General features: G+C 52.6%; 1 protein-coding gene across 4 annotated transcripts; it reads left to right on the top strand.

The window, feature by feature from the left end:
* The first annotated feature begins 239 nt into the window (after positions 1-239).
* LOC133351335 (basic helix-loop-helix ARNT-like protein 1) lies at positions 240-27,444 on the top strand. Of its 4 annotated transcripts, none has more exons than XM_061566449.1 (18): positions 240-386; positions 9,175-9,463; positions 10,472-10,492; positions 13,344-13,391; positions 14,291-14,332; positions 15,334-15,491; positions 15,985-16,064; positions 16,643-16,735; positions 17,814-17,931; positions 18,353-18,517; positions 18,990-19,482; positions 19,731-19,837; positions 20,826-20,976; positions 21,710-21,801; positions 21,908-22,019; positions 22,927-23,020; positions 23,399-23,474; positions 23,975-27,444. In XM_061566449.1, the coding sequence occupies exons 1-18, from the start codon at positions 380-382 to the stop codon at positions 24,121-24,123; spliced, it is 2,295 nt and encodes a 764-aa protein (XP_061422433.1). In that variant the 5' UTR covers positions 240-379; the 3' UTR covers positions 24,124-27,444. The 4 variants fall into 4 exon arrangements, 3 of the variants coding, with proteins under 3 accessions (XP_061422433.1, XP_061422431.1, XP_061422432.1); XM_061566447.1 differs by having other exon boundaries at positions 16,640-16,735; XR_009756173.1 differs by lacking the exon at positions 23,975-27,444 and having other exon boundaries at positions 16,640-16,735; positions 20,834-20,976; positions 23,399-23,455.
* The last annotated feature ends 409 nt before the right edge of the window (positions 27,445-27,853 follow it).

Raw genomic sequence — 27,853 nt, 5'->3', positions numbered from 1 at the left:
ACTGTGCCAACTTGCTGTGCTTTAGCCACCCGGCGCTCCGCTCGTTGTTGTGAGCGTCGCTCCTCCGCCCTCCACCATCAGCCGCCTCTGCGGTCACGGCACGGGAGAGGGAGGAGGAGGAGGATGAACGCGGAGCAGCAACGCCTCCGCGTCGTCCCTGCCGCTTGCCCAATGGGAGCTGCCGCGTGAGTCGACGGCACACGGCGGGTGGCGCTCGCGAGGCTCGAACCCGGCGCTCTCGGAGCCGCTTCTCGTTCCAAACATCGCAGGCGTCGAGTCCAGGCTGCTGCCCTCGGTACAATCGCGGTGGTGGTGGTGGGTTTGGTTGGTGTCGGCTGGACTCGTGCTACCGGCTTCATCGGGCACACGGTGTGAGGTCATGGATGGTACGTGCTTCATCCGATTGTTCCCGTTGTGCGTGCGCTGTCGGTAATTGCGACGTTGTGCATAGTGCGACGGGTGAACGATCCACAGTTACTTAGCGCGCGTGTGTGTGTCAGCGTGCGTGTGTCAGCGTGCGTGTGTGTGTCAGCGTGCGTGTGTCAGCGTGCGTGTGTGTGTCAGCGTGTGTGTGTGTGTGTGTCAGCGTGTGTGTGTGTGTCAGCGTGCGCGTGTGTGTCAGCGTGTGTGTGTCAGCGTGTGTGTGTGTGTGTGTCAGCGTGTGTGTGTGTCAGCGTGCGTGTGTCAGCGTGCGTGTGTCAGCGTGCGTGTGTGTGTCAGCGTGTGTGTGTGTGTCAGCGTGCGTGTGTGTGTCAGCGTGTGTGTGTGTCAGCGTGCGTGTGTCAGCGTGCGCGTGTGTGTCAGCGTGCGTGTGTGTGTCAGCGTGTGTGTGTCAGCGTGCGCGTGTGTGTCAGCGTGTGTGTGTGTCAGCGTGTGTGTGTCAGCGTGCGTGTGTGTGTCAGCGTGTGTGTGTGTGTCAGCGTGTGTGTGTCAGCGTGCGCGTGTGTGTCAGCGTGCGTGTGTGTGTCAGCGTGTGTGTGTCAGCGTGTGTGTGTGTGTGTCAGCGTGTGTGTGTGTGTGTGTGTCAGCGTGCGCGTGTGTGTCAGCGTGCGTGTGTCAGCGTGCGTGTGTGTGTCAGCGTGTGTGTGTCAGCGTGCGTGCGTGTGTCAGCGTGTGTGTGTGTGTGTCAGCGTGTGTGTGTGTGTCAGCGTGCGCGTGTGTGTCAGCGTGTGTGTGTCCGCGTGTGTGTGTGTGTGTCAGCGTGTGTGTGTCAGCGTGTGTGTGTGTCAGCGTGTGTGTGTCAGCGTGTGTGTGTGTGTCAGCGTGTGTGTGTCAGCGTGGTGTGTGTGTCAGCGTGCGTGTGTCAGCGTGCGTGTGTGTGTCAGCGTGTGTGTGTGTCAGCGTGCGTGTGTCAGCGTGCGTGTGTGTGTCAGCGTGTGTGTGTCAGCGTGTGTGTGTGTCAGCGTGCGTGTGTGTGTCAGCGTGTGTGTGTGTGTGTCAGCGTGTGTGTGTCAGCGTGTGTGTGTGTCAGCGTGTGTGTGTGTCAGCGTGCGTGTGTGTGTCAGCGTGTGTGTGTGTGTGTCAGCGTGTGTGTGTCAGCGTGTGTGTGTGTCAGCGTGCGTGTGTGTGTCAGCGTGCGTGTGTGTGTCAGCGTGTGTGTGTGTGTCAGCGTGTGTGTGTGTGTCAGCGTGTGTGTGTGTCAGCGTGTGTGTGTCAGCGTGTGTGTGTCAGCGTGCGCGTGTGTGTGGATAGTGTTGTCAATCCACTGCTGGACGACCCGCCTGACTCTGTGCCACGGTGGTTCACCCGTTCCAAGAACTAGCCCCAAGCTCATCCGCGCTCAGCTTCTGCGATGTTGACCGTCGGATCGGGAAAAGCACGCCGGGTGATGTGGTCAACGTGCGGCGTGCCTACATGGATTGAGTGCGGTGCGTGTGCTTGTATGTGACGGCTCTTTGGTTATTGGTGCCAGTGTGAAGTTGCTGTAGTTGTGGCAGCGTTGTGAATGGTGGAGCGGTGGCGCAGTGGTTAGCGCTGTGCAGCCGGAGCGGTGCGAGTTCGATTTCTGGCGACGCGAAACATGAGCGGCGAGTCAGAACCTCACTCCCCCTCCCCTCCCCCCCTTCGTTGAAACGCACTGACCGGAGTGGTGAAGTATGGTCAAACAAACCCGTCACGACTCTTCACGGCGTCGGGGTGACTTCATCCAGCAGTGGATTTATAAACAGCTGCGCGTTACAGTTAAGGCATTGCGTTGTGTATTCTAATTATGATGCATTTTTAATTCAACAAACCGCTGTAGTCTGTATGCTATTACATAGCCTGTATATTATACAGTACTGTATACTGTACTGTGTGTAATAGCATACGGCGCTTTGCCAGTCCACTGTTGCTGGATGAGGTCATTGGGGTTGTTTGACCATACTTCACCACTCTGGTCGCCGCCTGTTCTCGAATGGAGTGTTTCCCATGGCAATGCTCATAGCGCAGTGCGCTAATCGCTGCGCCACCGCTCCATGGTAGTATCCACAACAGCATGACCGTGACATTACCGAATGATATCATGCGATGGCCGTGTTGCGTATTATTAACATATGACATTATCATCATGTAGGACGTATCATATATATGGTACACAATGCATTCACACGGGTAGGGCATTGTGCCTGCACTGTGAACGCATTTGGGTGCTGCAGCCGTGTGAATGAATGGGTCAGCGTGCAGCGGAGCTCACAAATCCAGACGACGATGATTCGATTTTCCGTGGCGGCAGCTGGAACTTTGATTGATTTAAATCCCTCGGACCCTCTTCTGTCCGCCCAGCACCACAGCCGATCGAGTCGACGGGCGGTGGGTTAAAGCGTGGGTTGCTCCCACCTCTTCCAAGACCTGTGAAAGAGTAGGCCAAAGTACATTTCTAGAGTGGAGGCTTCTTCCGCCGGCAGTGGCGTGAGCGAGCAATTTTCAGGGCCGCGCCTTTACCAATTGTACACGCACGTTAAGTATGTACACTGTCATCGTCGTGATTAACCTAGCACCTGATCAACGTGCTGTACAACATCCAGGCGCCAGCACCAGGGAGGGAGGACATCTGAGATTTTGTACAGAGCCACGGGGTGAGTGCGGATTAAACAAAATTCCCGATTGCCGCGCCGGGGAATCGGACGGGCGACTTGTGCGTTCAAACCACGGCGAGAGCCCACAGCGTTGTCGCGTGTTTATACGGCGTAGTTCGCACGTTCTGAACCGCGTATAAAAATACATCTAAGCGTGGACTCACAAGAGCGTACGAATCTTCGGGGCGAATAATCATCTTGGTCCAGCACTCTGCGACATGGCAGCGCCGTTGTTTCACGCTCTATATATTCCACTGCTTCCCCCCCCCCCCCATTCATTGTTATTCACACAGCGGTCTGTCTCCTCGAACGCTCTGGGCCAGAGCTCGCAGACGATGTTTGGCAGCGGGAGCATTTAACCCCGACCACTGCGTCGTCGTCTTTCCCCATTATTCATGCAGGCTCAGTCCACGGTTGTCACCTCTCCTGGGGGTTTCCCAAGCATGCGTCCTCTTGACAAGGGGGCTGTAAGTCGTCCCGGTGTATGCGGTCGGTTACCTGTGCAGGTATTGTAATACTAACAACAACAATAACCTAGCCAGCGGTATTCAAAGGGGGTGCGAGCAATTAGAAAGGTGGCGAGTTGAACTCCTAGTTTGGGGAGTTGACTCAGCCCATCATGCCTCCAAGGGTTTGTAAAGTGAGTACTGTACAACTTTGTGCTCAAGTCATCAGTCGTTGTTCTATGGAGAGACTCGTCCCCGCCATAGGATTGTGGAATTTCCACCACTGCCTCAGGGCCGTAAGCAGGAGCGGAGCCTACGCCGTCGCCTTGATGGTCATTTGAGCCAGGAAATCGCGTGGATGTTTTTGTGCCATGTATAAATGTGATGATACACCACTCAAGACAATGTCATTAATAGACATGTACTATCCAGTATTTATCTGGTATTTTTAGATATTCAACGTCGCATGATATGACCCAGATTTCTTGTTTTGCATCTCAGAGGTGGAAACTCTAGCTCTGTGAATAATGAGTAATCCGCCAAGCTTATATTTATATGGGCCCCCTGCCAATACGCATCCCAGGCTATGTTTGCTACGATTTCAGTATTATGCACAGTGTGGCGCGTGTAGAAGCGATGCTTGTGTGTGTGTGTGTGTACGGGGAGCGGTAAGCGGAGTGGTTAGCGCTGCTGCACTACGAACCCAGCGTCCCGAGTTCATGGCGCCAACACCGGTGACGATCATCTGAACCGGTTGTGTGCCTCCCCTAGGTCGACTCAGTCTCAAATGAGTACCTTATGTGGTGCGTAAACATCACCACTGGGGAGACAAAGGCGGCCGGGTGTGGTGTTGGTCACGCACCCCCTCGTGTGCCGTGCCGGCTTTCATAGGTGCTCGCTAACAGCACTTGCCCCAACAGTCTGTTCAGGCTATACGGGGGATCTTTATCTTTGTGCACGCGGTGGTAAGCTGTTGTATACGTAGTGGTTAGCACACTGCTCTCACATCGGTGACAGTCATTTGAACCGGCTCCGGGCCTCCCATTAGGCCAACAGCATTGAAGGAGGCACGTGCTGCGATATGGGAATATCAGCATTGGGGAGACAAAGACGGACGGGCGTGGAGCAGATCGCACCAACGGATTTTGTAGTCCTCGACAACAGCGCTTTCACCAAGAGCCTGTTAAGCTTTTGGGGGGGGGGAGTTTTTATCAGTGTAATGATGATGATAAATAATAATGATGTTTAGTTTATATAGCGTTGTCTTGCATGCACATGGAATCTCTCAAATGCTGAGGAATCACAGACAAAGCTGGGAGGCAGCGCTATCAACAATTTCCCCAGCTCTGCGGTCCTCTACTTACAAAGATGTTTTCAGCCAACCAATGAGTGTTTATACAAGTGGGAGAAAACCCACGCGTGCGAGGAGGGCAACGCTCTATCCCCGTACAGATGGAAACAAGTTGATATTCGGCTCGCAGTTTGCTCTGTTGCCCTCTCCTGGCGAGCCAGGGTTTGGGCACCTTCTCGAGCCCCCACGGGATGGTAGTTTCGCAACATTTTTGTGAGCCACCAGCCCTCACTGCCTCCAGTGCTGGATCGCAGCCAGCCACGTGCAGAACCACCACCGCACGGGTGGGTCGGGTGTGCACAGGGCGAGTTAACTGCTGGGTATAAATGCAGCTTTGTGCTAAGTGGGTGGCCTATTTAAATCATGCAGACTCTGTTATGATGATGTGTGCACGTCTGGTATATCATTATTATTATCTCGATTCAAAGCTTTCGTGACTGCAGGGATTCATCTTCTTGGTTCTTTCGGTAAAGTCACGTAGAAGGGAAATAATAAAATAATACAAATAAAACATTGTATTTTAGTATGTTTTATTTTTATTATTTTATTATTTCCCTTCTACGTGACTTTACCAAAAGAACCAATAAGAAGATTATTATTATCATAGTTTTTAAAAAATCTAATTCGTGGTCACATTTAAACACTGCAGGCAGTATTGGGACGGCGTGTGTAGGTGTGGTATACGGGCGTGTGCTTGTGTGCAGCAACCGCGCAGCCCTTCGTCAATCCACTGCTTGATGAAGGGCCCTTCCGGGCCGTGCGTGAGCGCTTTGGTGAAGGTTGTAGCATGGAAGTGCAGTACAACAACGGACGCTGCTCCACTGCCCTCCATCACGTAGCCCCGCGGAGGCCTGTAACGCCGCGTATGCATGGTGGTCTCCTTGTCCGAGCGCTGTCCGGGCTCAGCGTCGCTGAGCTTCCGAGATCCGATGAGATTGGGCTTCGTTTTGGGTGATTTGGTCATAGGCACGCGAGTCTGACTTGGTCTCAGTAGGCGGTCGCATGAACTCATGCAGACAGTGCTGCGATGGTGTTGTGGCACGTCCTGACATGGATGGATTTCTTTCCGTCTATCATGCGTTCACACATTGGCCCCACTCACTGCATTAAACTTTCTCAGTGTTGTCTCATAATTTATAACACTCTGCGTTCGTAAGTCGTATTTGCTAATCCAGCTCAAATCTATCATTTCATCATCAGCCGCGCGTTATCCACTGCCGGACAAAGACCTTCCCAGTCCATCGCCATCTCTCACGGCCGTGGGATGCAACAATTCACCTAGCACCTGCACGCGAGCTCATTTCATCGCTCCATCTCCACGGCCGACGTTGTCTTCGGTGCATTCCCTCCTTCAGTCCCCTCCTGTAGTTCCGTTTAAAATGTTTGCTTAAACCTTAACAATTTACAGCACTTTGCCACTCCACTGCGAGACGAGGGCCTTCCCATACAGTGTTGGCGGTTGTGGTTCTTTGACCATACTTCGCCACTTCTCGCCAGCGTGGGTTGGTGAAGTTGTGGTGGGCGGGGTGGGGAGGGTCGGGGGGGCATCCTCCAATTCATATGTCACTCGCCACTGATGTTAGCCATGGCTGGGAATCGAACACAGGTCACCAGGCTGATGCTGCGGTGCTCTTACTGCCGCACTTGTGTAATTGTTTATGCTGTGAACCTTGAATAATTTTTTACTTAAAACTTTCGTGACTGCGCGAATTCATATTTTTGGTTCTTTTGGTAAAGTCACATAGATAGAATTTTTTTTATAAAATGAAAATAAAAGAATAAATGTAAATCAATTTTAATTTGCTTTTATTTGTAAAAAAATAATAATTTACATTTAAAAATTTTTTATTTTTCTATCTACGTGACTTTACCGAAAGAACCAAGAATATGAAAACTTGAATATTTTGTTGAACATTAGATTCCATATTTTCTGATTGTGGCTCTGTGGGCTGTTGTGCCAGCAAGGAGGGGGACATTTATTATTTCTACTGCTCAGATCCGTCGGCACCGTCGCTGAAGCTGATGTTTGTTACCTGGGTCGCGAGGTCGGCACTCAATCGGCTTTATTTAGAAATAACCTCTCAAGATGGCTCTCTGCTTTGCGTTCTGGTCGCACCGCTTCCATTTCCACAGAAGGCCCCCACGTTCTTCAACCACTCAACATTCAGCTTTTTTAAGGAACGGAATTCCGTTTTGGTAGAAGCTCCCAGGCACGTGGAGCGAAACGTCGGACATCGTGCCGAACGACATCGCACGGCACGCGGCCCGAAAACACGTTGGAGAGCTGTGCGGCACAACCGCGAAAACAAACGCAGTGACATCCAATCTCAAGTTACCATCCGCATCAGAGCAGAACTGCTCCCTACACATGCAATAGCAGAAGCCCTGGGTGGTATTTAAGCCTCCAAACCCTTGAAATCTTCCTGCTCAGCGGGTCTGTCGAAATTGTTACGTTTGACCTCATTCGACCAATTATGTGCCTTATTTAACCATGTCACAATGTGGATTTCTGGCAACGAGGGTATGGAAATGTGCAACTTGATAGCGGAGACATTTGCTTATAAATGGGTGCAAATTATTTGCAGAACACTAAAAAAAATTAAGCTTTTGAGCTGATCAACCCCACAGCTAAAATGAATGACGAGTTTCTAGAACACCCAGCAACATAACAGCATTTGTTTAATAGCCGTGACTCGACTGATGAGATCCAGAAAGTCAAACTGCTTAAATAAATTCTTTTATGAAACGATTTCGTCTGGAAAGCCCAAAATACAATAACAAAAAATATTGTAACTTAAAAAAAAATATTGATATAATTTACATAAAAATTTTATTCATCAGAATAAGCATACAATTGAGCATAGAATTACAGAGATTCCTGAGTGGTAACGTGCCTTCGTTAGGCGGCTGATCTGTTAATTGGGTGAACAGACACGTCCCAGATCACCAGCAGGTCTGGGCAGGTGCCTGGCTACGTGTGTAATGAGTGACTTCTGAGACACGTCGTGTAGGGGGCTTCTTATTTATTTCTCACACTCGGGCACAAACACTGGGCGACATATAGAAACGTATCTACAAAGCTACACACAGCCGACCTTTTCACACAGCCCCACCGTCGGCGTCTAACTAGATAGCTGGCTGACTAATGTAGCGATGACGACGATGGGAGCCGTGCAGGGGATCGGCCAAGCGGCCGGACGACGAAGAGAGATGACAGCGAGCAGCGACGCGGCCAAGACCCGGGACCCCGCGACAGCTCCGAACGATCGGTCACGCCCCCCTTCTAGAACCTTCTAGCAGGTTCCCCGAGCTTCCGACTGACCCCGCCTGTTACCTTTAACCCAGACACGCCCCCCTTGTAGTTGGTTATTATATAACACGCCCATACCCGTGATTACCCCTCCTGGCCGACAGGAGGCACCCTGTCATTACACAGGTATCTGGATTACACACAGTACAGACTGGTCTGTACCCCACACACAAAGACAAAGATCTCCCGTATAGCCTCAACAGACTGTTGGGACAAGTTCAGTTAGCGAGCACCTGTGTAGGCCGGCACGGCACACGAGGGGGTGGGTGGTCACCACCGTGCCGGACCGCCTTTGTCTCCCCAGTGATGATGTTCACGCACCGCGCCTGGCACTCATTGGAGGCAACTTAGGGGAGGCCCAGGACGGGTTCAGATAACCGTCACTGGTGTTGGGTTCATAGCGCAGTGCGCTAACCGCTGCACCACCGCTCACAATGACAGGCATCGGTGATGTGGATGTGTGCGTGACGCTCACAACACTGAGTGGAGCGTCGGGCGGAAAACACAGCGAGGTGCATCTGCTAGTTGTCTTAGTCAACCCATAGCCCCTGGGTCTGTCCTGTGACCTCCTGCACCTAGACTGGCACAGTAGTCAACCCATAACACCTGGGTCAGTCCCGTGACTTCCTCCTGCCAGCGGATCTTTGACGCTTCACGTAATAGTCTTAAAGTGTACCTAACCTGGCACAAACGCTGTGGTGACATCACCATTTAGTGCTGCCTACTGCTGTTGTAATGTGTGTGCGCATTGTTACCACGTTTATATATAACCTTGACATTGAACCGGTGATTTAACTCCATTTTGTGACAAATTGTTGTTTACTAGAAGCTGATATTTTTTGCCATTGATAATGGTGATGTTCGTGACTCCTCTGGTGGTTGCAGTGATAATACAACGCCAAGTCGCCATTGCGAATATCAAGGGACGATGATAACGATGTTGACAGCAGCGGCAATGATGATGGTGAAGACTGACGATGACGACGACGACATTGTTACGCCTCTCCCCAGGTGACCTGCTCGCGGAACAGGGCTTGGATGTCTCCTCCACGGTTGGGGGGGATTTTTCCCCCGGCGGGGGCGGCCTGGGGGGCCTTGGCAGCAGAGGAAGTGGGGTGCCGAGGTCGCTCCCTTCAGGGGGCTCGGTAACGATGGGCCCTGGCGGACGAGTCGTTGGGGGGGGCGGCGGCGTTTTCTCGGGAGGCGGCACCCCCCCAGATTTCGTCGCTGGCAATCTGGCCGAGCTGGCGCCCGAGAGCTCGGGGTACAAGCGCAAGAGCAGCTCGGTGGACTACCCAGAGTGAGTGTCGCACGTTCACTACACACCCCGTCGCTCACCCGTTCATCCACACACCCACCCAGTCACTCACCTGTTCACCCACACACCCACCCAGTCACTCACCTGTTCACCCACACACCCACCCAGTCACTCACTTGTTCACACACCCACCCAGTCACTCACCTGTTCACCCACCCACCCACCCAGTCACTCACCTGGTCACCCACACACCCTGTCACTCATTCACCCGTTCACCCACACACCCACCCAGGCACTCACCTGTTCACTCACCCACCTACCCACCGACTGGCTTGCTTACTTCATTGGCTTCAGTGTAACACTGGCATGTCGTTAGAGCTGTTCATACGATTTCCATCAATCATTAAGACAATCGATTCTCACTCACACAACGTGAGCCCCGAAATCGATTTTAATCGGCGCTTCGTTGCATGCGCCCAGTAAGAACGATCCAAAGTCGATATTAACTCAACGCAAATTCGGTTCCTATCGCCCCACCATAAAATAATTTAATGTATTTTGAGAGTCGAGGTGATTATTCTGGGTGAGTGTGCGATCAGGCCCAAATGCCCAAAACGCCAAACGGCCAACAACAAACAGCACTGTCAAAGTTGTAACAGATAGGAGTGAAACACGTTTAATGAGGTTAGTATCAGAGCAAGAAACGATGGGAGTGAATTCCAAAGTGGAGCAGTGCAATTTGTACGTATGTTTGTTGAACTTCTTTCGAACTGTACGAAGCCAACCGTGCTAATCGGAAGTGTGTCAAATTTAATGGTGCACCTCTCTCGAATTTACTTTGTGTGTTTTTCCGCAAAGTACGGTTAATCCTCAACCCAGATAACCTGCCCGCAGACCATAACGGGCTGCCTGTACGGCGACGGACGCGTTCAAGGCTGCCCCAGGTGCACGCCCCTTTCCGTCTGTTGATCTAAGACCACCGTAGGTCACTGCCGTGGGAGTGTCGATGCCACCGCTGACAACAACCTGCCATGTCGTTCTCAATTTCAGCCTCATGGACGTTGTGTTTGAGTGAGTAAGAGAGCGCGAGCTCCCCACTTCGCTGCTCGTTCGCCTTCGACGAGTCTCCGTGGGGCTCCCGTGGTGCCGGGTTACAGGGCACGGCTTGGTGTGAGCTGGTGGTTAAGGGGCTCGGGAGACACTTGAGTCTTCACCTCTGAGAAACCTGGGTTTGAGTACGGGTCTCGGACACTCGTTATTAAACCGAGTCGATGGCCACAGCCCGGTCACCGATGGCCGCGTATTATCAAAATTCCATCGCGTCGCATTGGGGTTTCTGCTTCATGTGGCTGCATTTGAGATTTGAGAATTTGGGAAACCATATCGGCTTCACTGCTCATGAGCTGGCGGTCTCAGCTGGGCCACCAAAAGACTGCACATGGAAAAAAACATCTGTGTCAAATTTGGATCCCTGCTTCATGTGGCTAAATGCTAGATATGAGAATTATTTTTAAAAATTAAAGATTGGATTGACTACCATGCCACGACAGTGACCGTTTTGTAATCCTCTCTGAGGATTACAAAACGGTCACTCGAAGGCATCTCAGATGCAGTTCCCTGAAACCCCCTTCCAAGGTGCCGCTCTGGAACCAAAGGTGATGCTTTGCGAATATCGCGAATGGACCCCGTGTCTCGCGACGAAAGTGCAGCCCCGAAGCAGAATTGGAATAAAATTTCCGAAAAAACACGACTCGCTCTTTTCTCTAAGGTTTCACTCTCTTGCTAATGCCACCGATTTCTCGCACCCTCTGCTTGTGGGTGGTGGCGGTGGCGATGGTGGTGGCGGCGGTGGTGGTGGTGGCGGCGGTGGTGGTGGCGGCGGTGGTGGTGGTGGTGGTGGCGGTGGTGGTGGTGGTGGTGGCGGTGGTGGTGGTGGTGGCGGTGGTGGTGGTGGTGGTGGTGGCGGCGGTGGTGGTGGTGGTGGCGGCGGTGGTGGTAGTGGTGGCGGCGGCGGTGGTGGTGGCGGTGGTTGGGGAAGCTTGGCTTTACTTGCTTGTCGCTGCTCTTCTTTCTCTTTCGCCGCATGAGTTAATTTATCCCTCTTTTTTTAACCGGGACAATTTCTGAGGCTTAGCGCGATTGCACGTGGCCGCCTTGGCTTAATTGCGCAAATCGCGCCTCTACTTTTGTGAAATACATGAGGGGGGGGGGGGGGGGCGCCCGTGTGGGAGTGTCGGACTTTCACAGCGATTCGTTGAGAGAGGGTGAGAGAGGGCGAGAAGGCTGGGGTGAACGGGTCAGGGGGAGCTCCGCTTCTTCCCATGATCAGCGTGGTACCTGCTGTCACAATCTGGATGCCGCGCCTCGCTGTAAGGTAGCGAATCTAGAAAATTACCAAATTATCCCCAGGATTCCGCCCTCCAATGCTGGGCACGGGTTCCAGTGGCTGGGTCTGGAAGACCCCGTACAGGCATTGATGTGTAATTGCTCACGAAATACGACCTGTTGATCCGTTCACGTAGTAAGATGTTAAATATCTTGTGTGAGGTGACGAGTGGAGAGGTGGCGTGGTGGTTATGAAACTGATGAGCTGAGTTTGATTTCCGGCCTCGATCAGTATCAGCGCCGAGTGACTGTTTCAGCCGGTCCTGGATCTCCTCCTCTTCCTTTACCAACCGCATCAGAATCTGCATCAGAATCTGTATTTTTCCTGGAGCAATCCGATGAGCTATGAAAGCTCCTTTTCACACATGTCCAGTAGTTGTGGGTCAAACAATGCCTATGATTGAAAGGTGTGAGGATGTCTTCATCCAGCAGTGGATTGACAAGGTGGCGAGATGTTGACTACTTCGCCTGGTATACAAGATATCGTGTGTTATATTACATAAAGGTCATGTAAGGTCCCATGCAGAGACATCGTATTTTTGTAAAGTCTGACAGTCACACTTTAGTGAATGTTAATTGTAAAGTAGTTTTTCCCATAAAAAATGTAATATTCCAAACTCATATCAAGACGGTTCAAGACTCAAAGCCTGGGCGTGTATATACAAAATTACTGCAGTTTTTGTTGTTCGTTTTCGAGAGCGTGTCTCTGATTGTAACAAGAGCATCCTCCAGAAGGCCAATCGTGTAAACGAGACTCAGCCTAATCTCTCGACTTCTCAACCCGGGTTAACCAAAAACGAACTCGAAGCTCGAACAACAACAAAAAACACCACCGGCTGACCCACAAAGAGCGCGTCGCGACTCGCCCACGCTCGGAAGGCACGGACTTGTTGGTGCCGACGTCCACGAACCGGAGTAGTTGTGCCACGAGGTGACGCGCCAACGGGGCCGTTTGGGAGCTGCGACGGGGAGTTGGTTGTTGAGAGAATTACGCAAAGGGGCGGTTTGCTCCAACGGCCGCGCGTCGGCTTCCATACCGCCGATTAAAACTATTATACATTTTTTTTATTTTTACCAGGTAAGGCCCACTGAGCTACTGATGTAGCTGTTTTTCTGAAGCGACCTGGCTATCACAAGTGATAGCTCAACGAAGTGGCTTCATCATCGCTTGGAAATGTATAGCAGCAGTCAAATACTATGAACGCGTGACGTTGATTCTCAATGTGGAGGGAAAAACCAGAGGACCTGGAGAAAAATCCACATGACCACGGGGAGGGAGACATACAAACTCCAAATACACAGGCGTCACGGGCGAGATCGAACCCACAATCTCTTGTATACCAGGCGAGGTAGTCAACATCTCACCACCTTAGCGCCTAGTCACTAAAGTGTGACCGTAGTTAACATACCGCCGATGAAACACCTCCACAGACAAAACGCGTGTTGGGAGAGCGTGTCAGCGGCGCGTGCGAACGCGCCATTTCCCCGAACTAAAGTTTGTTTTGTTTTGTTTCGTCCGACCTCTTCCGTTTCTCAGCAGCGATGGGTTGGACACGGAGTTCGATGCGGACGATCAGAGCAGCAGGTGGGTAGAGAGCGCAGAGAGTCACTGCCCAAGATCCCCCCCGAAGATTCACAACGTTGTCACCCTGGTACATGCATGCACACACAGCAAGTTGGCAGCGATGGGGCCAGCCCCGCCAGCCCTTGCCTCTGCCCGGCAGGAGCCTCACTGTACTTGCAATACTCTTTGGTTTTTTCGGTAAAGTCACGTAGGTATAATATAAATTAGATCACGACGTTTCGGACGCAACACAAGCGTCCGTCATCAGGCGGGACAACCACAGCAAGATACAAGCAGCTCTTTTGCCCACTTCAGCAATTGTTTCTTGCTGTGGTTGTCCCACTTGATGACGGTCGCTTGTGTTGCACCCGAAACGCCGTGATTTAATTTATTTTATTTTATACTTACTTGACTTTACCGAAAGAACCAAGAGTATGGATCCCTGCAGTCACGAAAACTTCAAATCTAGATTGTACCTGCAATGACACTGAAAAGCTGCTATTGCTTAATGTTTAATATTCAGGTTTTGTTTTCGTAACGCTTTACAATGAAGGTTGAAGGCGTTAATGCATTGGCTTTGTCCCATACGAACGACATTTTTGGCTACACCTGCGTGGCTTTTTCGGGACACTAATTCAAGAGAAAGCCGGACAAGTCCATGAAAGGGTTTCCCCAAAATTTGGTGGTAACATAAAAAAACCAGAGCTAAAAGGATTCGCCCTGCTGGCTAAGGTGGTGATGATGTCATCATGCGTGGGTGTCATCTCGCAAAGTCACTCGCCTCCCCTCCCGGCAAAGTCTCGGACACGTGACGTCACCTCGTTGGTGATTTTATCATCGCTATCGAAGCGAACACACGTTGGAAAGCGTTACAGTAATCCATGCATTATTTTTCTCTCTCCCTTGTTTTGTTTTTATAGAGGGGAGAGTGGTGACCATCCTTCCAAACCCAAGTACTCGAGGTGAGTGCATCATCGTGACCCCTAACAATTCAGCACTCTTGTCGATTCGTTCAATTATCAACTAGCATCGATTCGGCGATTAAAAAAGTGTCCATTCTCACGCCGCTTTGGCTGAGTGACTGAGCTGGCATCGCTGAGATCCTGTTTGTCGAATCCAGGCAGCCGCCTGTGATTATACGCGGCTCTGCGGTGTAGCGAGATGACACAGTCACAGCCGCCCATTCACCGGTGACTGCATGCAATGATCCATCACTTTAAACACATTCCTGCGGAGGGAGCTGGTAGGAACGTTGGGTTGCTCGGTCAATGGCCAGGGTCAACGGCGGCGTGGTGTATTCCTCAAATATGGCTGACTGTGAGGTCGGGCACAAGCCGGCGTGAGTAGGTTAAACGTTGAGTTTTATAAGGGCACCACGGGGTGACCAGCCCCTCCCCACCCAGCCCCACCCCTCCCACCCCCCACCCAGCCCCACCCTCCCCACTCAGCCCCACCCTCCCCACCCAGCCCCTCCCCACCCTCCCCACCCAGCCCCTCCCCATCCTCCCCTCCCCACCCAGCCCCACTCTCCCCACCCAGCCCCTCCCTCCCCACCCAGCCCCTCCCTGCACGACGGACACAATAATCCCCTGTGGGCTGGTGTAACCAGGAGGTTCCTACCAGTATTTAATGTATGCACTTACTTTGGCTAAATCCCAGCCCTGAGAGAGTGGATTTGTTGTGCCGTGGAACCGTGAGAGACGCAAGTGGCAATAGGGGGAGCCCTTCATCCAAAAGTGGATTGCTCATGCCTGATGATGGTGATGATGATAACCCATCCGCCTTTCTACCCCACATCTTTCTCTTCTGCTGTCTGGCCTCGCCTCTTCACATCATCGTCATCTTCGTCGTCATCATTATAATTGTCGTCTTCGATGTCATCGTCATCGTCTTCATCGTCGTCATTTTCATCGTCATCTTCATCGTCGTCGTCGTTGCTGTGCCGCGCCGCATCGCGTCGCAGGGAGGTGCACAGCCAGATCGAGCGCCGGCGCCGCCTCAAGATGAACCACTACATCGACGAGCTGGAGCAGATGGTGCCATCGTGCCGCGGCATGCAGCGCAAGCTCGACAAGCTCACCGTGCTGCGCATGGCCGTGCAGCACATGCGGGCGCTGCGCGGTACGGCGGATGCTTTTTGTTGGGGAAAAAAAAAACGTTTAACACGTAGGCTTTCGCGACCAATATCATCCATAATAGAGGTTTTGGGTTGGATCGCGTAAATATATAAATGTGTCATTAAAACCCGCCACCACCCGACACAGCCAACTAGTAAGGGTTGTCACGTAAACATAAAGTGCCAATTCGTCACTAGTACAGCACTAGGGTTTCGTCTAGTGTATAGTGTAGTGTATAGTAGTGTAGTGTATAGTAGTGTAGTGTATAGTGTATAATACTAGTACAGCACACGGGTTGTGTGTTGGAGAGCCAAGCCACAACATTTACAATCTGAGTACGACGTTTCGCCAGTAATTACAACGAGCTTCATCAGGCGACAGCCAGATTTGTGGAGAAGTCCACCTGTTTCGTTCCCTATACAGAGGCGTAGATGTGGCGACCACACCAAAAGTGTTTCAACGGATCTCCTCCCGCGTGTGCGCTGCCTTGCCCGCAGGATCCACGACGGCCTACACGGAGGCGAACTACAAGCCGGCCTTCCTCAGCGATGACGAGCTGCAGCACCTCATCTTGCGGGTGAGTGGTGGCTCTCTGCGGCCTCCTCTGCCTCGCGAAAATCTCACCTCCCCCCCCCTATCACCGCCGCCGCCCGGTCTCCGTGCGACTCACCGGCGATATCATCTTCTTGGTTCTTTCGGTAAAGTCACGTAGAAGGGAAATAATAAAATAATAAAAATAAAACATAATAAAATACAATTCTCATGACGTTTCGGCCACAACGCAAGCAGCCGTCCTCAGGTGAAGAACACGGCTGTCGGATATTTGACACGCGCAAGCCCTTGGACAGTTGCCCGGCCGTTCAGCCGTACTTCGCCGCACCGTTTGCAGCTCCGTTGTCACGCACGACCGATGTTGGCCGTGGGCAGGCGTTGACCCGTCACTTCTCATCACTCAAGTCGCGAATGTTTGCCGCACCGTGAGATAAGATGCAAATTGCGTCGTCCAAATCGTGCGTCTGGAGAGTTGCGGTACGAGTAACGTGGTCGTCTGGCGAACCCTGCACCCCCCCTCATGTGCCCCCCCCCCCATGCCCCCCCCCCTTCCCGTCTCCTGTGCCCCCACGCTCACGACGCTGGTACCACCATGAGCAGCAGGCTTCGGACGGATTCCTCATTGTGGTCGGTTGCGACCGAGGCAGGATCCTTTTTGTCTCCGAGTCCGTCTCCAAAATCCTCAGCTTCTCGCAGGTAAGTTCCAGTGCCGGGCCGACGTAGTCCTAACAAGGACGAGAACGGTCCACACGTGTCTCTTTGTGTCTCCGAGTCCGTCTCTAACACCGTCGGCTCCTCACGGTAGCTTCCAGCGCTCGCCAGCATCTTGTCCGGTGACGCTGAAAGGCGAAGGTCAAGAGGTCTACGCGGCCGATGCCGATGATGCCACCATGGTTTGCTGGCGCTTCCTTCCGCTAGATCGTGTGGTTGCTGCGAAGTCGACGGCCCTGAGTCCGAGATCGAGTCTCATTTACCATCCTCGCCGCCACTACTGGTTGGCTTGGGTCTTCCCCTGGCGACAAGGTTAGCGTGTCCTTTACGGACCGCTCTCAACAGTGTGTGTTTGCACGTTGTACACGTGTGGATATTTTGTGCGTTAGTGAATGTCATATACTCCTGGATGGTGCGTGTTGTCCAAGCATGTTGTGCGTGGTGCGTGTTATGTGTGTGAATCCATACACGCAGTGCGCCGGGTGGCTAAAATGCAGCAAGGTTGGCATCGCGGGGAGCTCGGGTGATGCATCTATTGGTCATCTCAGTGAACCCATAACACCTGGGCCTGTCCCGTGACCTGCCAGCAGCAGCAGCAGCGAGAGCCTTCCACACGTCACGTGACGCCAGCGCCACTCAGTGGGGAATGGCGGCTTGCTGTTGTAGTTGCACACGCGTGCTGTGTGTGTGTCAACATGTCCTTGTGGAGAACGGTTAGCGCACTGCGCTACTAACCCAGCAGCGGTGACCCGAGTTCGATTCCCGCTCACGGCCACAAACACTGGTGACGATTATCTGAATTGGTCCTGGGCCGCACCTAGGTCGACTCAGCCTCAAATGAGTACCTGGTGCAGTGTATAAACATTGCCGCTGGGTAGACAAAGGCGGCCGGGCATGGTGTTGGCCACCCACCCCCTCGTGTGCCGTGCCCGCCTTCATAGGTGCTGCTCGATAACAGCACTTGCCCCAACAGTCTGTTCAGGCTACACGAGGGATCTTTGTCTTTGCTGCACACGCGTGTTGTGCCGTGCCGCGTGCGCGTTGCCTCTGCGAATGCGCACAGAGCGAGCTGGTGGGACAGAGCCTCTTCGACTACCTGCACCCAAAGGACATCGCCAAGGTGAAGGAACAGCTCTCGTCCTCCGACACGGCTCCCCGGGACCGACTCATCGATGCCAAAAGTGAGCACGGACACAGCCGGCGTGCGGCAGCATCCATCATCATCGACGACGACGATGATGGCATCGATGATTACAAAAACGAATACGACGACGTTGGCTATAATGATGACAACGCTGATGGATGCAATGATGATGATGACGGCGATGATGGCGGTGATGATGACGATATTACGATGTTCACGAATACAATGACAATATTGATGGATCTTCTTGGTTCTTTCGGTAAAGTCACGTAGAAGGGAAATAATAAAATAATAAAAATAAAACATAATAAAATACAATTCTCACGACGTTTTGGCCACAATGCAAGCAGCCGTCCTCAGGTGAAGAACAGGTCTGGATGGAATGATGATGACGGTGACGATGAATACGACGACGACGGTGATGCGTTCGAATCAAACGACGGTGGCGATCGTTGCAGCGGGGCTGCCGGTACGCACGGACGACGTCCACGCCGCGCCGTCGCGCCTCTGCTCCGGCGCGCGCCGCTCCTTCTTCTGCCGCATGAAGAGCAACCGGCCGTGCGCCACCGTTCGCCCAGACGAAAAGCCCTTCTCCACGACCTCCTCCTGCTCCAGGAAGAAAGGTCGGCGCCTCCATGCCTCTCCACCACTTTCCCCTTCCCCGCCCGCCTGCTCACTTTTCGCACCGGTGCTGTTTGTTGCTGGCCGCTGGGTGTGCATGTGTGTGATCAGATGTTCCGTAACTTATTTTGACACCGGACACACATTTGGGCCTTACATCCCAGAGCGTCTCATTATCAGGAGTGAGTGTAATTGTGTTGTCGATGCCATGGCCTGGGAGCGGTCTTTCGCGGTGACGTCATTATACCCTCGTTATCTTCATCATCATCAACATCACCACCATCATCAACATCATCATCATCATCAATATAATCAACATCATCATCATCAACATCATCAACATCATCATCAACATCATCAACATCATCATCAACATCATCATCATCAACATCACCCTTATAGATGGACTCACGTGGCTACAACGTAAAAAATAAAGCGAAGAGCGTACTCCGTAATGCCCGCGCGTGTCCACAGACCGCAAGAGCTTCTGCACCGTGCACTGCACGGGCTACCTCAAGAGTTGGCTCCCGGCCAAGGTGGGCCTCAAGGAGGAGCAGGAGAGCCGGGAGGCCCCCCACGGTTCCTCGGGGGGGGCGGCGGCGGCGGCGGCGCCGGCGGCCGGCGGCGGGCCACAGGATGGCCCCGAGGCACCGGGGCTGGCCTCGGGGCTGGCGGGAGGAGGCCCCCTCGCCAGCCCGCTCAGCTGCCTGGTGGCCATCGGCAGGCTGTACCCGCCCGCGGCGCCGGCCGGGACTGGCTGCGTCGCGGCCGCTTCCGGCTGCGCCCGCCGCAACGGGGGCCCCGGCGCGGGCGACGCGGCGTGCCGGTTCGGCGGCACCGCGACGATGCCAGGCGGACGAGGATTTTCGGGTGGCGCCGGCGCCAGGCCAGGGGAGATCCGCGTCCGCGCTGCCGAGTTCGCGTCCCGGCACGCGGTCGACGGCAAGTTTGCGTTCGTCGACCAGAGGTTTGCCGCTGCCCGCACAATCTCCGCCGCTGGGGATACAAACCCAGGTTGATGGGCTTCGAGCGCGGCGCGCGTACTACCGCGGCGCTGTTCCGCGCACGCAAATGCAAAGTAATCGCCGCGTGCGGGGTTTCGATCGATGTACTTTTGGGTGCCCGGGATTGGATACGAGTGGAGGAATCGGTGCGAGCCTGGCACGTGGCTGAGCGAATCCTCGTCCCGCGCGTTGACGCCGCCGTCTGTGGCAGGGTGACTGCGCTGCTCGGGTACTTGCCCCAGGAGCTGCTGGGCACCTCGTGCTACGAGTTCTTCCACCACGACGACCTGGCGCACCTCGCCGAGAGCCACCGCCACGGTACCGAGCGCCCGCGTCCAGGGGTTTAGACTAATAGAAGGAGTCGCGGCCATTTTCGATCGCTGTGTTTTGGGGCCAGGGGAGGAGCAGCGGATATGTAAAAGCAGGCAGACAGAGGACCTACCAGCTTACCGTGCATCTCGATTGATCACCCTGAATATTCCGCAGCTTCATACTGTTTTTCCCCCACTGAAAACTAATTTCTTTAGAACTGAAATGAAGTTCTGCAGCAATAACGGTACCAGATTTCGGTACAAATCAATTCCCGCCACCCAAACACGAATGCCAATGTCCAGACTGTCTGGATTCAAACTCGGACAGGTGGCAACTCGGCCGAACTGCTTTTTGTGTTTCCTTTGCTGTCATTTCCAGCGCACCTCCGATTAGCACGGTTGGCTACGTACGGTGCGAAAGAAGTTCAACGAACATACGTACAAACATACGTCGAGCCGAAGCTGTGTTGGGGTCATACCGAGGTGCCCTGGTTGTTGTTCCACCGCAGAACCCAGAGTCGTGGCGCTGACATCACGCGCAAGCGTATTGATGACGAAATGTGTCTGTGTATGTGTCGTGTGTGTGTGTTAGTCTTGCGTGTGTGTGTGTGCGTGTTAGTCTCGTGTGTGCGTTAGTCTTGTGTGTGTGTGTTAGGCTTGTGTGTATGTGTGTGTTAATCTCGTGTGTGTGTGTTAGTCTTGTGTGTATGTGTGTGTTAATCTCGTGTGTGTGTGTGTGTTAGTGTCGTGTGTGTGTGTTAATCTCGTGTGTGTGTGTGTGTTAGTGTCGTGTGTGTGTGTGTTAGTCTCGTGTGTGTGTGTGTTAGTCTCGTGTGTGTGTGTGTGTTAGTCTCGCGTGTGTGTGTTAGTCTCGTGTGTGTGTGTGTTAATCTCGTGTGTGTGTGTGTGTTAGTCTCGCGTGTGTGTGTGCATTGCGAGCACGTGCCTCCCCGCGGTGCGGGTACCACATGAGCTGTGCGCGCGGCTGCCGTCAGTGCTGCAGACGCGGGAGCGCGTGACGATGGGGCCGTACCGGTTCCGCTCGCGCGACGGCTCCTACGTGGTGCTCCGCAGCCAGTGGTTCAGCTTCCTCAACCCCTGGACCAAGGACGTGGAGTACATCGTGTCCACCAACACGCTCGTCTCGTGAGTGTCGCGAGTCTCCCCGCTCGGCACCAAATTTGTTTTTTCGAGGGCATGGGCCCCACTTGGTTGTTCCATCGGTAGCTGGCCACGCATTTCTTAGATATGTAGGCCCAGCGAATATTACTTCGAGCTAATCCATCTTTAAAAAAACACACACACTTGTGATGTTTTCACGGAAATTACAAAACCTCTCCGGAGACAATCGTTACAACACTCACCACCCAGCTCACCCAACACCACCGGCGCCCAGATCTGTACCGATGGGGGGGGGGGGGGTGGGCAACATCGAGAGGACAAAGCACATGAACGTTTAAAATAGTTCCTGTTAAATGAGTGACGTTACGCTACGTGCCAGCGCGATCAGTCGCGTGCGTCCCTGCCTCTGACGCGCAACGCGGCACGCCACTCGGCACGCACGAATTCATCCCCAGGGGCTCCCTCGACGCGGCGGTCCTCAACGCATGCAGAGCGTCCGTTGAATTTGTTTTATTCGCGAGTTAGTTAGGATACCTCACAAAATAGACAGTTGGGTTAAAATATTGATGTTCATTATTCATACATTTATTTCTCAGAACCATGTCGGGTCAGGCAAGGGGTGGGGGGGGGGGGGTTTATTCGGTTAAAACAAAATTCAACCAGGGGGGGGGTGTTACAAGTAGCCGACAAAGCTTTAAGAACCAGCGAGTGTTAACGGAACGGCTTGTCGGCTCCGTTTGTCGTTTCCGCTCTTGAGGAACGGCAGCGTCGAGGGCCTCGCCTCGGCCACGATCATCACGCAGCCCGGGGCCTCGCCTGGACGGGACGGCCGGCCACAACCTCTCGACGGTACGTTGGGGAGCTTGGTCCCAAACTCACGGTTTTTCTTGGCCTTGAATCCGGGAAAGTCGCCGTTCCTGCACGTGATCGTCAGCCGAGATGTTCTTGTCGCCAGGCCTCAAGCGGGGATTGTCTCCCAGCGTTCCGGGCCTTCCGGGCGGAACGCGGCTCGGAGCCGGGAAACTTGGTCGCACGATTGCCGAGGAGTTCTTTGAGTCCCGAAGCAGGTTAGTAAGTCCGTGGGTCTCTCCGTGTAAATCCACGGGTCTCTAGTTAGGTCGATGGGTGTCTGTGTGAGTCAATAGGTATTTGTGAATAATACTGCCTTAAAAGATGATATCTATAACAGGCGGAATTCCAGGCAGTGGCCCCTTGTTCCTAAACACATCTCGGAGCACGTCACCTCGAAGAGAAGTCCCGTCCACCGTGCAAGAAGGAAAGACAAACGGAGAAGTAAGAGAGAAGAGATACGGAGCGTGGCCAACGACAACCACCCCCACGCCATCTTGCAATGGCGGACAGAGCGCCTGGGAAGAAAGCCAAGGCTTCCTCTCTCCTCCTCCAAGAAGATAAGACCTGTCCCGGATCCTGAAAACTTCTGTCAACCTGATAAAGGGAGATGGCCATGAGATTTTATATTGGTTACAGATGTACGGTGGTGACCCTGGAAGAGGGAAGAGCCTGTTGCGTTGCTTCATGTTTTGTATTCCGTACGTTAACCACGGCGCCACCGGTCCACCCTCTACTGTGACGTATTGATCAGAAATTCAGTCATTTTACGAACTGCTTTTTGTGTTTAGTCTGTTGTCCTTTCCCGCACCTCCGATTAGCACGGTTAGAAAAAGAAGTTCCACATACGTGCGTATAGAATGGAACAACTTCTGAAAAGTGCGCAAGGAAGCAAAGAGAAGGTGCATGCTTGTAATTGTGGAACTGAATCACATGGATCGAGTCCGCGTTCGCTGAAAAACCTCATACCGGGTTCCTTGTGAAAATGAAACTCTTATCTAATTAAACATCCGCTCCTGGACATGAATTTCCACCTAGCAGTTAATGACGCAGGTGCGTCCGCAGGCGTGATGGAGTGTTGCACCACACCGATCGTGCGATGTGTGCGCGTGTGCATCTGCTCAGGTTGCGATCGTCTCCATCCAGTTGCGACTGCAGTCCCCTGCAGCCAGACTCCCGGACGCCGCCTCCCTCCAACACGCCGTCGCCCGGCAACAAGGTCGCTCTGCACACTGTTGTCCTGCTGTTGGAGGCTGTGGGCACCATTTTACGCGACGAAGAGAATCCATTCGGATCTCTCGCACGGCAGTGTGACCCTTCGCGCTGGAGAATGGATGATGGATGTCACAGAGCTACCTCTGAGATCCCTTCTAGATTGAAAATTCGTTCCTTTAGAACTGCTTTTTGTGTTTAGTTTCTTGCCCTTTCCTCGCACCTCCGATTAACACGGTTGGCTACGTACGGTGCGAAAGAAGTTCAACGTGCATACATGCAAGTGACGTCTGCGCCACGAGGCTCCGTTCTTGGATTGGCTTGTTGGCTTGTTCTTCCTTAACGCCGCGCTCTGTGGTGTCGTGCGTTGTGCCACGGTACGCAGCTGCTCACGGTGGAGTCTCCGTCCCCTTCGGCCCTGCTCCCGCCCACGGACATGAGCTCCTACCACGGTCCTCTGGGTGAGCACACCGCACTCGGCGCGGCCAATCCGCTGCTGGATGAAGGCCTGCCCAACCCACCGTCACCACCTCTCACATTTAATTATTATTCTCCTTTCATTATTGAGACGAAGTTATTGCATGCACCTGGCATGCACCTGATGATCGGTAAGCACCTCCTACGTCACATAGCACTGATTCTGGCCACGAAGACTAGGCCGCCCTGGCTGCTTTGACTAGGCCGCCGATTAGCACGGTTGGCTACGTATGGTGCAAAAGAAGTTCAATATACATACAACATACAATGAGAAAAATAGACTTTACATTACAGGCGAGTGCGCCATTATGGTTATTCTGCCCTGATGAAAAGGGAGGGAGGGTGAAGTTTTTGTTTTACAGTTGTGAAAAAAACGACCTATACCAATTACAAAAAATACAAACAACAAAACAATTGTTTTACAATTACAATTTTTTTTCTCTTGTCCTATTTTTTTACTTCCCCGCATCCCGGCGTTGCCCAGGCGACACGGACTCCCTGGACCTCGACCTCATGAACAACCCGGGCAGCCCCGACGACGACGTGGCCATGTCCGTCATCATCAACCTCCTGGAGGCCGACGGAGGCCTGGGTGGGCCTGTGGACTTCAGCGACATGCCCTGGCCATTATGACTAGGCCACCCTGGCTACTATGGCTAGGCCACGCTGGCCACTAGGACTAGGCCAGCCTGGCACTATGACTAGGCCACCATAGCCACTATGACTAGGCCACGCTGGCCACTATGACTAGGCCAGCCTGGCCACTATGACTAGGCCACGCTGGTCACTATGACTAGGCCAGCCTGACCACTGTGACTAGGCCAGCCTGGCCACTATGACTAGGCCAGCCTGGTCACTATGGCTAGGCCAGCCTGGTCACTATGACTAGGCCAGCCTGGCCACTATGACTAGGCCAACCTGGTCTCTATGACTAGGCCACGCTGGCCACTATGACTAGGCCACGCTGGCCACTATGACTAGGCCACGCTGGCCACTATGACTAGGCCAGCTTGGTCACTATGACTAGGCCAGCCTGGTCACTATGACTAGGCCACCCTGGTCACTATGACTAGGCCAGCCTGGCCACTATGACTAGGCCACCCTGGTCACTATGACTAGGCCACCATGGCCACTATGACTAGGCCAGCCTGGCCACTATGACTAGGCCACCATGGCTACTATGACTAGGCCAGCCTGGCCACTATGACTAGGCCACGCTGGCCACTATGACTAGGCCACCATGGCCACTATGACTAGGCCACCATGGTCACTATGACTAGGCCAGCCTGGCCACTATGACTAGGCCACCATGGCCACTATGACTAGGCCAGCCTGGCCACTATGACTAGGCCACGCTGGCCACTATGACTAGGCCACCATGGCCACTATGACTAGGCCACCATGGTCACTATGACTAGGCCAGCCTGGCCACTATGACTAGGCCACGCTGGCCACGATGACTAGGCCAGCCTGGGCACTATGGCTAGGCCAGCCTGGCCACTATGACTAGGCCAGCCTGGCCACTATGACTAGGCCAGCCTGGTCACTATGGCTAGGCCACGCTGGTCACTATGACTAGGCCACCATGGCCACTATGACTAGGCCACCATGGTCACTATGACTAGGCCAGCCTGGTCACTATGGCTAGGCCACGCTGGTCACTATGACTAGGCCACCATGGCCACGATGACTAGGCCACGCTGGCCACGATGACTAGGCCAGCCTGACCACTCTGACTAGGCCAGCCTGACCACTCTGACTAGGCCACCCTAGCCACTATGACTAGGTAACTAGGACAACCTGGATGATTAGACTACGCTGCCCTAACCAAATCTAAGGATTTGAATCAGCACTATATTACATGGGAGGTGTTTACCAATCATCAGGTGCATGCAACGTGTAATTGCAATTTATATTTAAAAGAAAATAATTGGTAAATGTGGGAACGAGTGCCATTTTGCGTTATGAGTAATGGTGTTTCGGAAGAACCTTGTCGAAGGTATGTTTTCTCTTAACTTCTATTACTTTAAACAACAGACGAAGGACAGTTCTTACTAATGTTATGCAACTAGCCCGCAGCCTCCCCGCAGCGGTATGCCACAGTAGCGTCAAATGCTGTAGAGAGGGTTGGCCTCTTACGCTTTGGCCTAATACTACTAGGATATCATTAGCCCAACAGTGTACGGCTGTATTCTTGTCCCTTTGGTTCAACTTTGCGGGTGAAACTTTAAAACACATTTTACTTAAATCCGTGTGAGCATCGTGTCGTAATTGATGTTTATTTGAAGACACAGAGAAATAAATATTCTACCGAGGTTCGCCTAACTGTAATTACGGAACAGGATGTTTTTAACTCAATAATAAAGAGGGCTTTTTCATATTGATGTCGAAGCCCCACTCTTAGGCAGCTTGGTGGCGGTATGGCACCTTTGCCAAATTGGGTGCTCGCGTTTTCACCTGGATACACTCGGCACAATAGCTCCCCCCGTGTGTTTCGGGTTTGCACCGTGCAGAACAGTATGCATCAGGAGAGCTATGCAGGACAACTCCGCGAAAACCTATGCAGCAGTATTACTTGAAGTTACAACTCCGTGGTGTTTACACCCAAGCTTCTTGCCAACGAGGCCATGTGATGGTGGCCTCATGTCGCGTTTCCGTGGCCGTTAAAAAATTTACCCGTAAAAACAAAGTTTTTCACTATAAATCCTTTATATGCGTGGTGGCTAGAGTCCTCTCGTCCTCTGGCTTGAGATGGCTGCCACCTATGGGTCAGATGATTGCCTGCCACCATTAAGCAATTGGTAATTAAATATAAAAAAAATGTCCTAAAAAGTGTAAAATTTTGGAAAAAAATTTTCACGAAAATAAATTGTCACGCACAACGAGCCTGTGTGCAAAATGTCAGCTCGATTGGATCACGGGAAGTGGGTTAAAAAAACGACCGAAAGATTTGCACGGTCGTAAGCGCGCAAGCAAGTGAACTTAATATAAAGGATTTAAAAACCAGATCTGGCCCACGGTACGTCCCAGCACAACTCATTTCTTGCCCCCGACACGTCGTGGCTGTGTGGTTCTTTCGTCTCGGCTCCGAATCTCCCTTTGCTTCCTTCCTTGGTGTCGGTTACACTGTTCCAAGATTTAACAAAAATAATGTCATCATTAAAAAAATATTTTCCATAGATTTAAAAAAGAAAAACGTAAACACAACCCTGAAGCTGACCAACGCGAGAGTGCCTCGTTGAAGACTCTCGTCTTCCGCGTTGACCCGATGATGCCGTAAACTCTTTCCAAGGGTGGTCCAAATGAATGAGAGTAGCTCTCTTTTGGAGAGTGGGCTACCTGGCCTACGAAAAAATGGGCTGCAGGGCCAGCGTAGAGCTCACGCACCCTAAGGCAGTCCGCCACAGGGAAAACCCCGAATGACCCCAGTGGCCCGGTTCACAAACGGGGGGGTCGGTTCGCTTATCGGAGGGGGAGCTCGGCACTCAATGAGACTAAAGAAGGACGCAAATGTGTCGTGATGCACATCTGCACATCTGTGTATGGGGGAAATTAAAAGTTTGGGGACGCATTGAAAAAAATAACTTGATTCGCTTTGCACGTGATCTGGGCACTTGAGTTAATTTGTTCTAAATTATCTCTGTTATGCTGAGGCATTCCCTGGATGCAAGGCTTTAAATTTGCATCAAATGTCAGCACCCAACCGAATGTCATTTGATGCCACAGCGGTGTAGCGATTCATTGTTGAGTTGTTACCTTTTCCACTGTAGACCAAACCCAAAAATATTTACTCAATCAGCCTAGATCTATCAGCACTGTGCAGTTCACTGTAATACAGTTCAATAGCAATACAGGTACCAGATCTCAGTACAAATCTATTCCTGCCACCCAAACACAAATGCCAATGTCTGGACTGTCTGGATTAAAACTCGGACAAGTGCCAACTCTGCCGAACTGCTTTTTGTGTTTAGTTTGTTGTCCTTTCCCGCGCACCTCCGATTAGCACGGTTGGCTACGTACGTTGTGAAATAAGTTTTACGTACACACGTGCGTGCAATGAAACTGCACTGGGGCACACGGGATGGAGGGGCACTGGGTCTGACCTACGTAGGGGGGTGGGAAGACATTGACCAAGGGGCCCCATTTAATTGCTTGCACCAGGCTCCATGGCGACCACACTACCGCCACTGGCCACATGGGCTTGTGTGTGACTTATTACAGAGGTCTGTTGACCATTTGGAACACCTGGTTGACGCGGATGCAACTGAACAGTAAATTAAATGACAGTTTGGAACACAAAATGGGAAGAACAATGTCCGTCTAGTTCAGGGGTCGGCATCCTGCTGACTCCGGAGGCGCGTGC

The sequence above is a fragment of the Lethenteron reissneri genome, chromosome 37, assembly GCF_015708825.2.
Source record: "Lethenteron reissneri isolate LAM-NWPU_2019-01 chromosome 37, ASM1570882v1, whole genome shotgun sequence".
In the NCBI taxonomy this organism is placed as follows: Eukaryota; Metazoa; Chordata; class Hyperoartia; order Petromyzontiformes; family Petromyzontidae; genus Lethenteron; species Lethenteron reissneri.
The sequence above is the reverse complement of the archived record's forward strand: the minus strand, read 5'-3'. Positions and strand labels throughout refer to the sequence as shown.

Bases quoted from the DNA above. Each gene is read 5' to 3' on its own strand.
- LOC133351335 (XM_061566447.1), top strand. The intron at 10,493-13,343 runs GTGAGTAAGAGA...TCCGTTTCTCAG, and splicing joins CTCATGGACGTTGTGTTTGA to CAGCGATGGGTTGGACACGG. The intron at 21,802-21,907 runs GTACGTTGGGGA...TCTTGTCGCCAG, and splicing joins CCGGCCACAACCTCTCGACG to GCCTCAAGCGGGGATTGTCT.